The following is a 12,360-nucleotide window of genomic DNA, read 5'->3' on the forward strand; positions in this document are numbered from 1 at the left end:
CTGTCAGGGAATTTTTGAGTATTGTACCGAGGCGATTGCAATTTAAATGCAAATGCACAGACCTTTCAAGCACATGAAAAAACGAAATCTTGTCCAAATACTAAAAACGAGGTTGTTATGTAGTTTTCACACTAAATGATTTTATGATCATTTCTCACTGGTTCTCGTGTTCAGTTATTCATTAATGTAAGCAAACATGACCAAAACAAACAAAAACATTGTTTATTTGTGTAATGTCACTCAATTGCCCCTAAAACAAATGCTGTGCTTCATCTAAATTATATGGTTTTATTCTAAAATATTAAGTCCAAAATATCAACCTGCCATTATTAGACCAACAAAAGTTATTTTAAGGGCATCAGGTAAAAATAGCTTCCTAAGTCATAACTGCAGAGGCACAGGTATGTCTTCTCATACAAAACATTCTTTAACTCTGTGATGATATGTGTCAGAGATAGATGTCATCAAACTTACCGGTATATCCAGTAATTCAATTACAAATGTTTAGCTTCTTAAGTCAGTCAGGACAATCTTGTCTGTCTTGTCTTCGAGAAGAACTCCAATTCTTTCGTTTGTTGTACAGCGTATCTCTATATGTATTTCTTCTGTCTTCAAGCTTCTTTCTTTCTTTCTTCTTTCTTTCTTCTTTCTTTCTTTCCTTCCTTCCTTCTTTCTTATCTCTTTGTCTCGCTGTGTTGTCTGTGTAGTACACAGAGGAAACCTCTGAGTTTTGATCTCATTTTAATCGCTGAGGCCATGCCATTAACCAGCTTCCTGCTGCGCTCCGATTGGTGACAAAATGTGGCTTTGTGACTTATGAAGGCTGACTTAAGGTGTGCCATGTGCTTGATGACACTTACTGTCCTCATTTGCGCATAATTTTGAGTAGATCCTGTATTGTACTACAGTAGTTCTCCACGGTGACCGTGGGGAAATGGGGTCAGTGTACATCTGTGTCCACTCCCTTCTGGACTTTCATTCCGTGTACCCTACATGTGCATCACGCACGTGCTTCCAAAAATGTTGTCAACACTTCTTCCCACCCTTCCTTGGATTTGCACGATGGATTCATCATAGTGTCTGTGTGTTTTGATATGCAATGAACAGTATTGTTTTACTAAGATCTGTACCTCCAAAATTTACTTGAAGGCCTATGTGAAAATGCCACCAGGAGCTTTTGGAGCAAGTGTTTTCATTATTTTGCATATGCACTGGATTGAATAATAATAAAGCTTTTGAAATTAAAGATTCCGACCGTTTACTGTGTATATGCAACATATGTGTACGTTGTTGTGCCCATTGCATCCGTGGGCCCATATTTCATATTATTTGTGACGGTATTCCATATAAATGCTTGCAAGAATTTGATAATATTATTACAATTACAGTATATCCTACAATGAACAATCATTGCAAACATTTTCAGGCAGGAAGTAATGTATTGTTTCAGAATTGCTGTAGGACTTTGAGGATCTGAAGGGGGTTTCAGAGCGAAACCCACTATAAAGAGATTGAACTGATTAAAAGCCCCCTCGCTTCAGTGCTGCATAAAAAAGAGTCCAAACATCACTTCTGAGAATCTGCTGAGATGAGATCTGAACGTATATAGACTTATGTATTAAACATAATATATCGCATATACCATCAACTGGCAAAAATACAGTTTCTGAGTATTTTTATTTTCCCACATGCTTTATGTAAACATGAAAGTCTTGAAAAGGTTTTTAAACATAGGCTACACGTATCCCTGTTTGTTGCATTTTGAACACTTTGTACAAGTTAGAATATAACTCAATGAATTGTGTGTCTTGCTATTCTGCTGATTTTATTTTCGGTTCATTTTGGGTTGTTTTGCGTAATAAAAACGACTAAAATCTTCACAAGCACCATAGCAGCCGTAGCAGCCGTTGCTATGGTGATGACGCGGAGCACTTCCGGGTCGTTCCGTCATGTTTACGAATAACAGCGCCGCATTACATAATCGCTCATCGATGGTGTAATCGTTCAGTTCTTTCTCTTCACACAGATTCTCCAAACCCCTGCGATATTTAATAGATTATAAATGGGTCCAAAAAGGGTCTACATCAGCGTGGGTTATGCCACATTCGGGTTGCTGGTTGGATCTTCGGCGTTTATCGTGTGGAATGTGGTTTATAAACAACCCTGGACGGCGGCGATGGGTGGATTATCGGGTATGCGAATAAATTCAAGGCCACAGCAATAACCGAGAGATACTCTGTTTCTATCTGATGTGCTGCTTTGCTTAGCATTATGCTGCATGTCTTAAAACGCACTACGAAAATGAACCACGGTTTTACTACAGTAACCATTAGTTTACTATAGTAGTATTTGTAGTAGAATTACAGTTAACACAAATGAACTACAGTCTCATTATATCATTGCAAACGATGATATTTGTACTTAAATGCAAATGGTAATGGTAAAATGCAAAACATGCTTACCATACTTTTACTATAGTACAATGGTTCATTTTCTGAAAGTATACAGATTGTCTGCAGCTGTTGATTTTAGGGTAATAACTTTATCGCAAGATGTCGTTGTAATAGTGATAACCATGAATGTTTCCTATCGGTTTCGTATAAAAATGTTTCATGTTGAAATGATCATTCAATGTCCATAGAATAAGCTTGATAATAAAAGGTATTTGATCCACGTACAGTGAACGTGCAACGTGTGTGTTTACAGGGGTTCTGGCTCTTTGGACTTTGGTCACTCACATCATGTACATTCAGGACTATTGGCGAACCTGGTTAAAAGGACTCAAGTTCTTCATGTTTGTTAGTTCTGTGTTTTCTCTTCTGGCTTTTGCTGGATTTGCCACCTTCCTAACTTTAGCAATTGTCGAAAAGCAGGGTAAGTACTTTACCACAGACACCAACTGTTTAAGTCCTGCCATAATAATATTATATGCGTATTATATATATATATGTAGCCTATTGTAGTATATGAACGATATACTAATATACTAATTCCATTAATGTTCAGATCAATTACAAGGTGATATGGAGGTTTATCTGTAATCTACAGTATGCATACACTGTAATCTGTGATTAGGTCAAAGTAACTAATTTAACAATATAATACCTGTTCACTGAGGTCACTTCTTCTTTGTTTTGTCTGCAGCTTTGTCTGACCCCAAGAGTTTCTACCTGTCCGCCGTGTGGAGCTTCATGACTCTTAAGTGGGCCTTCCTGCTGGGCCTTTACGCTTACCGGTACCGTCAGGAGTTTGCTGACATCAGCATCCTCAGTGACTTTTGATCGGCTCTCTCATCGGGAGCTGAATGGATTTGTTCTTTTCAGATGGTGGCTCGCTTCACCTGCCACTCTGGAGATGGATGGATGGAAGCTTGTCCTTTTTTAAAACCGTGTAACGGCCTCCTTGTTTTAATGAAAACAGTCACACCTTAGCCCATCCCTCCGATCCAGGAATACGACTTCTGTGATTCGACTCATTTGTCATTTTCACTTTTTAAAAGTTTTAATAGGTGACTATATGACATTCTAGTTAGGTGTTTCAGAAGGCTTTTTTGGATACACTAGGACAGCAGTTTTCAATCCTGGTCCTCACGAGCCCCCGCTCTGCATATTTAACATCTCTCTCTTTGTCTAAATCACCAGCTTGTTGAGAGATCCTTGAGCGAACTGTGTTCCGATTGACATGGTCCCTACACAGTGTTCAAACTGCTTCCTGCACACAGGAAATCCAAAAAAGATTTGGACTACACGACTGCCTGCTGTGTCTTCATACACAGACACAACTTACAACAGAAATGTGAAAGGTTATTTAACCATAATCCTGAGATTTGAGTAGTGGTCACGTCTTGTGCGCTTTAATGCCCTTTGAATGAAACATACATGCTCCTTCACGAACTGGAATCATGGCAGAATATCCATAGATGTCCACTTCGCAGGGTACTTACGGTCACATTGAAGAAACCTCTGAAGGCGGATAACAGAAATGCACAAAATATGCAGAACGGGGGGTCGCGAGGACCAGGATTGCCAACCGCTCAAGGATACGGTCACAGGTAGTTGTAATTTTACTCAGGGCAAGTTGTGTTTCAATATCAGATGTGAACAACTGCATAGCAAGTGATGTACACGGCTGGTTCTAGGGGCCTAAACCAGAAATGAAGGAATGTTGGACTGTTTCAATACAAGCAAGTGTTGTAGATGTTTTCAGACAGTGTTTTTCTATTTGTTTGCCAGATTCTGTTCTTACGAAATATTTTGTTTATATCTTTTATTTATGAACTGAAGACAAGGATTATTTATTTTGAAAAAGCATACCACTATATGAACAGTATGAAACTTTTCTGTATGCATGGAAAACTAAATTTGCCGAATGATCTGATGTGTAAAGCTGAGGGCACTAATTATGTGGCACACTGTATCCCACAATGCACTGCATTCAACTCGACCTATTTCCAAGTTATATGAAATATTATTTAAATTCATAATTTGATCTGATTATTTGAATGAAAGGAGCATTTTTTGCTCAGCACAACATCACTTCCTGAACTTAACGTGGAACGCAGTGATGTTGCATGAGCGCGCTAATCTTTTAAATGTTAAATGTAAAGCATTCAGTTTGGCACTATTTAAAAAAACAGAATACAGTGTATGTGAGTACACTAGTATACTGTTCCAAACCTAGCCTGTTTCAATATTATAATGCAGTTCCTCCATTGGCCACTATTGGGGGTGATGCATCAATTGAATTAATGGCTACCTTGGTGCTCTGTCGTCTGTGAATATACAGTCCTTCTACTTTTAATTATTTGGGGCTAATTCGGCCCGACACAAAACAACATTAATTTCTGTGTGTGTTTGAGAATGAGTGTTTATCACTCTGTATCGAGATGTAGCATTTGTTTGCTTGAGTCTGAAAGGTGGCCATTTGGAAGAGATGGTCCTTACAATTTGAGGAGCCAAAAAGTACAACATATTACATCGATCGCGCTAGATTGCTTGTAGAAGTTAAATGTATTGTTTGTTGATATGATTAGAAAAGTGAAGGTCACCTTAAAAACGTACAATATTTTACTCTTAAGCATGTGTGTCAATAATCGGTTTTGTATCACATTTCAAACCAGTTAACACAGATTTGATGTTACAGTAATGCAACATGCAGTTGCATTGAGATTTTATTGAGATTAAAGTACTGCTGTTTTAATCCACCCACAAACACTGTGTGTTTTCTTCATTTCTCTGTGTCTTTTTTATAGAGTTTGAAAGGCGCACGAGAATGACTAGAGATTGACATTGACGAATCCGTTTTTTATATAAAATTATTATATTTAAAAAATGCTTAAATGTCATGGTAAAGCCTAACTGAGTAACTGTATGTACTGAAGTATTGTGATACGGTAAGCTCCTCCCTACAATAGATTGTAATAGAAGGGACCCATGTCAAAGCCATTGAAAGACGTCTGAAACTCCAGAGGTACAAGGTTAGTCATTTAAAGTCTTTTTTACATATTTCATGTAAAACCTGTATGGAACAAACTACAGTATTATTATTTAATTAAAGGTGGATTGTATTTGAAATGTTATTTTTACGTCATGTCATTTTGGGTTTGCTTACAGTAAATGACGATGAAGAGTGTTGTCTTTATATATTAGATTTAACTGCTCAACTCAAATTTACATTTCAACAAAACCTCCCTGACAGGTAACTAATACAAATCCTTTATATATTGTTTTTTAATATTTTGATTTGCACAATCAAAGTCATGGGGCATTTTTATTTTTGCATTGTGTTCATAGCTCAAACAAATCTGCACAAGGTCAGATAAGACGTTTTTATCGCACAAAGAGAAAGTCGCCCGATTATGAAAAATAAATAAACCTTAAACCTTTTGAAAGGTACGAACACCTAAAGGCTTCCATTTACATTAAGCAAACCATTTGATTCTCATACAAGTTATGTAGTATAGATGTTGCACTATTTGTTTTACTGTATGTTTAACATTCTCTCATTGTTTTCCATCAATTAACTTTATATAGCAAACACTATGGTCCACCACCGCTACACGACCGATCGGCCTGTTTATTCTCAAACTGACTTTGATAAGGAGTTTGACAGAAAGAGAAGAACATTTCCACTGGGACAGAAACTTCGCAAAGCCCTCCGGTACCATAAGACATGCATGTAACATACAATCAACAATCTACTGTGGTAAATTTTCACGAATATGTTATTTAACACAGATGCTCAGGAGAGAGGCTGAAAGGTGTCCTGCTCAGACGTCTGCCAATTCTCAGTTGGCTTCCCAAGTACAATGTTAAACAGAACCTCCTGTGTGATGTCATCAGTGGGGTCAGCGCAGGCACCATACAGGTTCCTCAAGGTTTGTCCCACAAGGAGACACATATACAATACCGGTCAAAAGTTTAGAATCACAAAAATATTTGTCATGATCTTGAAAATCTTCTGTTCGAAATTACTTATTATAAACCAAAATTTATTCGAGTCAACATATTCATTGATTTTATTAGAAAACTTGAAATTGGTTTCTACGACCAAATAATAAATAAAATACAGCGGACATAAGGCTATAGATGGAGTTTCCTTCAGTACTGTTTGCAAAGCTTCACAGGTTGGGACACTATGAAGCTGGATGATATAAGATTTAGTAAATTGGCAAAGGGTGACCTTTTTGAAGATGGATGCTTTGTTACACCAAAATTCCCACAGTTACAATAGCGTTATTCCATGGCTTTGATGAAATGTGAAAAAGTAAGTGATCCTAAACATTTGACCGGTAGTGTATGTCCATAATATGATTTTTGATTCAATCTAGTAACTTTACTATAATTCTAAAAAGTAAAAAATATTCTCCTCAGGCATGGCATTTGCCCTTCTGGCTAACCTGCCTCCAGTCAACGGCCTCTACTCCTCCTTTTTCCCTCTCATTCCTTATTTCTTCATGGGCACCGCTCACCAAATGGTACCTGGTAAGTATGTATTTTAGAAATGAGTTCAAAGTTCAAGAGACAAATTCATTTGACTAGTTTTACTTGACCAAACGGTCTGCCTTAAAGGGACAGTTCACTCCAAAATAAAAAAGATTTATCATTTAATCCCCGACGTTGGATGGCAATCTCCACTCTTTCTTCTGTGGAGCACAACAGAAGATATTTTGAAAAAAGCTTTTGTTTATACACAATGAAAGTCAATGGGGTTCAGCGTTGTTTGGTTATGAGTGTTCTTCAAAATAGAAAGTTATACAGGAAGGCTGGGAAATGCTCAAAGAATAAACATTTCGGGGTGACCGGTTTGATCGATGAATTAGCGAATTTGTGGGTGTTTTCAGATATACAGTTATTAAAACATATTTTGTTCAGTGTCATTATCATTTTAGCTATCAACACTTTTTGTACATTATAGGTACGTTTGCTGTGCTCAGCATCATGGTTGGAATGGTCTGTCTGCAGTTAGCTCCTGAATCTGACTTTACCCACTTCAACATCACATTAAACGAAACTGTGGTGGATGAGGGGAAAATGAACGAAGTCCGATTGAGTATTTCAGCCACACTGGCTTGTCTAACTGCCATTATACAGGTATAGATGCCTTGCGTGCATCATCCATAATCGCGTCGAATAACAATTCTGTCGGTAGATAACTGTGTTTCTGTATTCAAAGTATGTCAATGAATGTCACGTTTGCAATGATGCCAACAGATTGGTATGGGTGTGATGCAGTTTGGTTTTGTGGCCATCTACCTGTCTGAATCTTTCGTGAGAGGTTTCATGACGGCAGCTGGACTGCAGATTCTAATATCTGTTCTTAAGTATATATTTGGAATCAAAGTTCCACCCTTTAGCGGCCCTTTAGCTGTTGTTTATGTAAGTGTGAAACTTTTAGCATGTACTTGTTTCAAATACTCAAATAACTTTTAACTTGTTCATGAAATACTCTATTGTTTTGTGTTTCAGACACTAGTGGATATTATTCTTGACATACCTAAGACAAACGTGGCTTCCTTGATCTTCGCTCTGGTCACTTGTGTGGTTCTGATAGTTGTGAAAGAACTGGGTGCCAGGTTCCGCCATAAAATCCCGTTCCCCGTCCCAGTTGAGATCATTGTGGTAAGTAAAGTGTAAAACATCTTTCCATGTCATGTCAAATAAACAAACTTCAACGCTATTATTGGAGTCCTGCACATACATGTTTAGTTTAACAATGGAAATTTAGACCCATTTGACATTTTTCCGATTTCCCTTTAGGTGGTTGTGGCTACGGCCATTTCTGGGCCACTGGACTTGCCTGAGAAATATCACATGGACATAGTGGGCGATATTCCTCTAGGGTGAGAAATAAGAGATTGTACATTTCATGATTTTTTCAATGAAAATGTGCGGATTCTGACCCTGTCCACTTGATTGCCTTGTTTAGGTTCCCTGTCCCAATTCTGCCAACAGTGTCACAATGGGACGGTATGATGAGTACAGCCTTCTCATTGGCTATTGTTGGTTATGTCATCAATCTTGCAATGGGAAGGACACTGGCCGCCAAGCATGGTTATGACATTGATCCAAATCAGGTGCTTTGGTATTTCTTTATTTGGGTTATGGATTGCACGTTTCTCGATAGCGATTGGAAAAAGATTTCTAGAGTTGTATTTTGTTATGAAAATGAACCATTGTCTGTTGACAGGAGATGCTGGCGTTGGGTTGCAGTAACCTGCTGGGATCTTTCTTCAAGATTCATGTCATCTGCTGTGCTCTCTCTGTCACTCTGGCTGTAGATAATTCAGGTGGTTCATCACAGGTGAGATTCTTTTTTGAATCTCAGGAAACAGCTGTCCAAAAATAGAAATAAAATAGAATATAACTGTTTCTTACTTTTCTATTTTGTGTTAATCTAAATCGAAATATAATATAAAGTATAAATATTTAATAGTGAATAAATATTAGTCATATTAAATATATTGTGACATTTTTTTATAACGATTCAAAATAATGTCTCAATTGACTTGATTTTTATGAGTTCTCATTACATCTCAACCGTACGATCTCAGTTTGCAAGTCTGTGCGTGATGCTGGTCGTCATGGTGACCATGCTGGCTCTTGGAACCTATCTGAGACCTCTGCCAAAGGTGGAGACCTTATTTCACAGCTCATTAATTATTCATTATCCCAGCTTTCATAATAGCTCTCTTTTAATCTGTAAAATTTGAAGTAATGGGCTTAATTAAAGTGTTTATTGTCATGGTGGTTCTGTATCCCGCAGTCAGTCCTGGGGGCCCTCATAGCAGTCAATTTAAAGAACACACTTCTGCAGATCTCTGACCCCTATTATCTCTGGAAGAAGAGCAGACTAGACTGTGTGAGTTAAGCTCAATATTGCTTAACACTTTAAACTACTTTAGAACGCTATTATTATTCAAACCTGTATTCTCTTTTCTGTGGAACACAAAATATGTATTTTTTTAGAAATGTGCTAGTGGTTTTGTGTCCATACAATGGAAGTCAATGTGTTTGCTTCGAAATATATGACTTTAAATGAGATATTTAGCATTTCTAAAAAAACAGATTGACTTTGATAAGTCTAGATGTGCTTTATAATAGTTATATTCTAACCTACCCTAATATTCATTAAGTGTATATCTAGTATCAGTAATCCTGTGTGTTTCTTTGTAGTGTGTCTGGGTTGTGTCTTTTCTAGCAACTTTCTTTCTGAGCTTGCCATACGGTGTGGCTGTGGGAGTTAGCTTCTCAATCCTTGTTGTGATATTCCGAACTCAATTGTAAGTGTTATCACAGGTATTACCATGTTGCTGGTACTTTTATCATCATGTTTTATCATCATGACCATCGGTTTGACATTAGATTGTGGTTTGTGTACTTATGTGTAGTCAGAACGGCTCAGAGGTGGCTCAAGTCATGGAAACAGATATCTACAAGAACCCGAAAGTCTACAATAAGGTGCTAAATGTCAGATCCACGTAATGATATGTTAAACAATCCACCGTGCAACAAGACCCATCAAATCCATTTACAGATGTCATTCCCTCAGCCAATGAATAGCTCTATTTTCCTCAATGCAGGTGAATAGACTTGAAGGAATTAAAATAGTGAGCTATTGCTCGCCACTGTACTTCGCCAATGCAGAGATATTCAGAAGAAAAGTCATCAAAAAAGTATGTTCAAGCCTATCAGATGACGTGTCGGTGTCAATGAGTATACGAACCTGTATTTGTGTGCGTACCAGACAGGACTGGATCCAGGGAAGGTTCTGCAGGCCAGGAAGAAATTCTTGAAAAAACAAAAACACAAAGAGAAACAGGAAGCAAAGGAAGAGAACAGTCTGAACAAACTGGACAACATAAAGAGAAGAATGAGCTCGCTGGTTGCTAAGAAAGCCCATGTAAGTTGTTTTATTATAATTAGGAGGATGATATGACTCATATTTTGACTTTTCAAAATGTAAAAGATTTATTTCTATGCTTATTAAAGCATTGCACTGATACGAAGATTCATATCATAATATTCTATTTTTCTTTCAGACTATATCTCAGCTAAACCTACAGAGTGACTCTGACATCAATACCATCATCACATCAACATCTTTTGAAAACCCTTACTGTGATGTCGGTGGCTCATCTGATTCTAAAGCCACTGATTCAGAATGCCCTTCTCCTGTAACCATAGAGATGCAGCCCATGCCTTTCCATACCCTCATTCTAGACCTGGGAGGAGTGTGTTTCATTGACCTGATGGGTGTAAAAGTTCTCACAAAGGTACATAATAGTAAGACGAGTGAACTCAATACATTCTGTAGGTTTTACATTGATCTGTGATGGAGGTGGACAGATTATATTTCAAGCAATGGTTCTGTTTAACATTACAGACTCACTATTGATCCATTACTGACCTTCGATAAATTCTGTCTCTTATGTCTTGTACAGATGAGCAGCAGTTATAAGAAGCTGGGAATCAATCTGTTCTTGGCAAATATTCAAGGTGTGGATTATCTGACTTTTCAAAAAGTTGTCCTTTTGGCTCTAATGTCTTTAAAAACAAAGACGATTAATTATGAGTTCAACGCTTGTTTTGGCTTCAGCATTGAAAAATATTGAATACAAGAGAAACGAAAATGGTTTTAGTGATGAAAAGATGGTGTTTTTTTGCAAACCAACATCCTGTGTATTCAACTACAAATTTCTGTGTTGTCAGTGTTTCTAGCTCGCACAAGAAATGTTCATATACACAATCTTCAGCTATTTATTGATATACAGTAAGTTATATTTTGAGCAGGTTTACAGATACAGTATATACTGGTTAATCATTTTATGTGTTTTTTGTGCAGCTCAGGTGTATGAAGATCTGGAGAAAGGAGGAGGGTTTGAGGAAGGTTGTTTCTCCAACTCTGATCTCTTTATCTCTGTTCACGATGCCGCTCTGTTTAGCCTAAATCGTTTCGCGAGGTCTGATCTCACAGAACAGGTGAGTCACTCTTGGCCATTTCCAAAGATGCTTTCTGACTCATCTCTTGTCACTTATCTCACTCAAAGCTCGAATAAGCGAACAAAACCTTTAGGGAACAAGGCATTAGGAAACCCTGCGTCTAAAGTAACTTAATGACAGCTTTCAAATGTCATTAGCTTATAAAATCAAGTGAATGGAAATTCCTCCGTATATGATAGAAAACATGTGCATTATTTATCATAGGTAAACGGAGAGCTGATAGACCTGAGCTGCGACATAGATGAAGATGGGAACGATTTGGAGCAGGTACATTATTTACGTGACAAGGAAATACACAAAAGAAAGATGTTTAGCTGTTGAACTTTTAATGTTCGTTGAATTGATTTTGTGTTTCCTCCTACAGGAAATGTTCTGATTGTTTAATCCATTTGGTGTGAAACTAATGGATTCTAGTGTCACACTATCTGAGAGATCAAGCAAAGCTAGATGTCAAAGCCTGACTGAAACCCACCGAACAAAACAAAACGTTTTTATACAGTACTATACAAATACTAATAAATTACTATATACATTTCATGTTGTGTGTGGACATTTCTAGCTATAGGTAGCCTACATATGATAGAGTCGAGGGTGTACTTTCAGTTGTCACCCGCAGGGGGCAAAAGTTAACAAAATTATTTATTATTCCTGACAACATTTCCTCAACATTTTTAATGTATAACTGTATAACTATGCTTTTAAACAACGTTACATCTGAAACTTTGCCTATTATGGCTTCTTTTATCTGCAGATCTCATAAACTAAACTAAATCACTCTCTAGACCAGACCTACTTCTTTGCTCTGTTTAATATCCAAATATACCTGATGTTTTATCAATACTTGGAAATTATGAATGAA

General features: G+C 37.4%; 3 protein-coding genes across 5 annotated transcripts in view; 2 read left to right on the plus strand and 1 right to left on the minus strand.

Annotated features, from left to right (window-relative positions):
• The window catches only part of rapgef3 (Rap guanine nucleotide exchange factor (GEF) 3), a 28,322-nt gene extending 27,610 nt beyond the window's left edge, over positions 1-712 (minus strand). The window contains exon 1 of one of the 2 annotated variants that reach the window (XM_079477414.1): positions 475-712. The gene's annotated coding sequence lies outside the window, so the exon portion shown is untranslated. The remainder of the gene's footprint in view (positions 1-474) is intronic. The other variant, XM_079477413.1, reaches the window with a different exon arrangement.
• A 1,176-nt stretch (positions 713-1,888) lies between these two features.
• Positions 1,889-5,209, plus strand: slc48a1a (solute carrier family 48 member 1a). Of its 2 annotated transcripts, XR_013787816.1 has the most exons (4): positions 1,910-2,192; positions 2,707-2,874; positions 3,145-3,570; positions 4,021-5,209. XR_013787816.1 is itself a non-coding variant. In XM_079477417.1 (3 exons), the coding sequence occupies exons 1-3, from the start codon at positions 2,063-2,065 to the stop codon at positions 3,279-3,281; spliced, it is 435 nt and encodes a 144-aa protein (XP_079333543.1). In that variant the 5' UTR covers positions 1,889-2,062; the 3' UTR covers positions 3,282-5,209. The 2 variants fall into 2 exon arrangements, 1 of the variants encoding a protein (XP_079333543.1); XM_079477417.1 differs by having other exon boundaries at positions 1,889-2,192; positions 3,145-5,209.
• An 831-nt stretch (positions 5,210-6,040) lies between these two features.
• On the plus strand, positions 6,041-12,039 carry LOC306906661 (solute carrier family 26 member 9-like; the record flags this gene model as incomplete). The annotated part of the gene is made up of 20 exons (XM_079478260.1): positions 6,041-6,159; positions 6,237-6,376; positions 6,873-6,983; positions 7,417-7,592; positions 7,713-7,877; positions 7,968-8,120; positions 8,259-8,341; positions 8,428-8,575; positions 8,689-8,802; positions 9,053-9,130; positions 9,265-9,360; positions 9,675-9,781; positions 9,890-9,959; positions 10,082-10,174; positions 10,246-10,401; positions 10,541-10,774; positions 10,943-10,997; positions 11,344-11,480; positions 11,706-11,768; positions 11,866-12,039. The coding sequence occupies 20 exons, from the start codon at positions 6,041-6,043 to the stop codon at positions 11,875-11,877; spliced, it is 2,310 nt and encodes a 769-aa protein (XP_079334386.1). The 3' UTR covers positions 11,878-12,039.
• Positions 12,040-12,360: the final 321 nt, after the last annotated feature.

The sequence above is a fragment of the Barbatula barbatula genome (assembly GCF_947034865.1).
Source record: "Barbatula barbatula genome assembly, chromosome: 17".
Lineage (NCBI taxonomy): Eukaryota > Metazoa > Chordata > Actinopteri > Cypriniformes > Nemacheilidae > Barbatula > Barbatula barbatula.

Bases quoted from the DNA above. Each gene is read 5' to 3' on its own strand.
- slc48a1a (XM_079477417.1), top strand. From the start codon at position 2,063: ATGGGTCCAAAAAGGGTCTACATCAGCGTGGGTTATGCCACATTCGGG. The intron at 2,193-2,706 runs GTATGCGAATAA...GTGTGTTTACAG, and splicing joins GGCGATGGGTGGATTATCGG to GGGTTCTGGCTCTTTGGACT. The intron at 2,875-3,144 runs GTAAGTACTTTA...TTTTGTCTGCAG, and splicing joins AGCAATTGTCGAAAAGCAGG to CTTTGTCTGACCCCAAGAGT.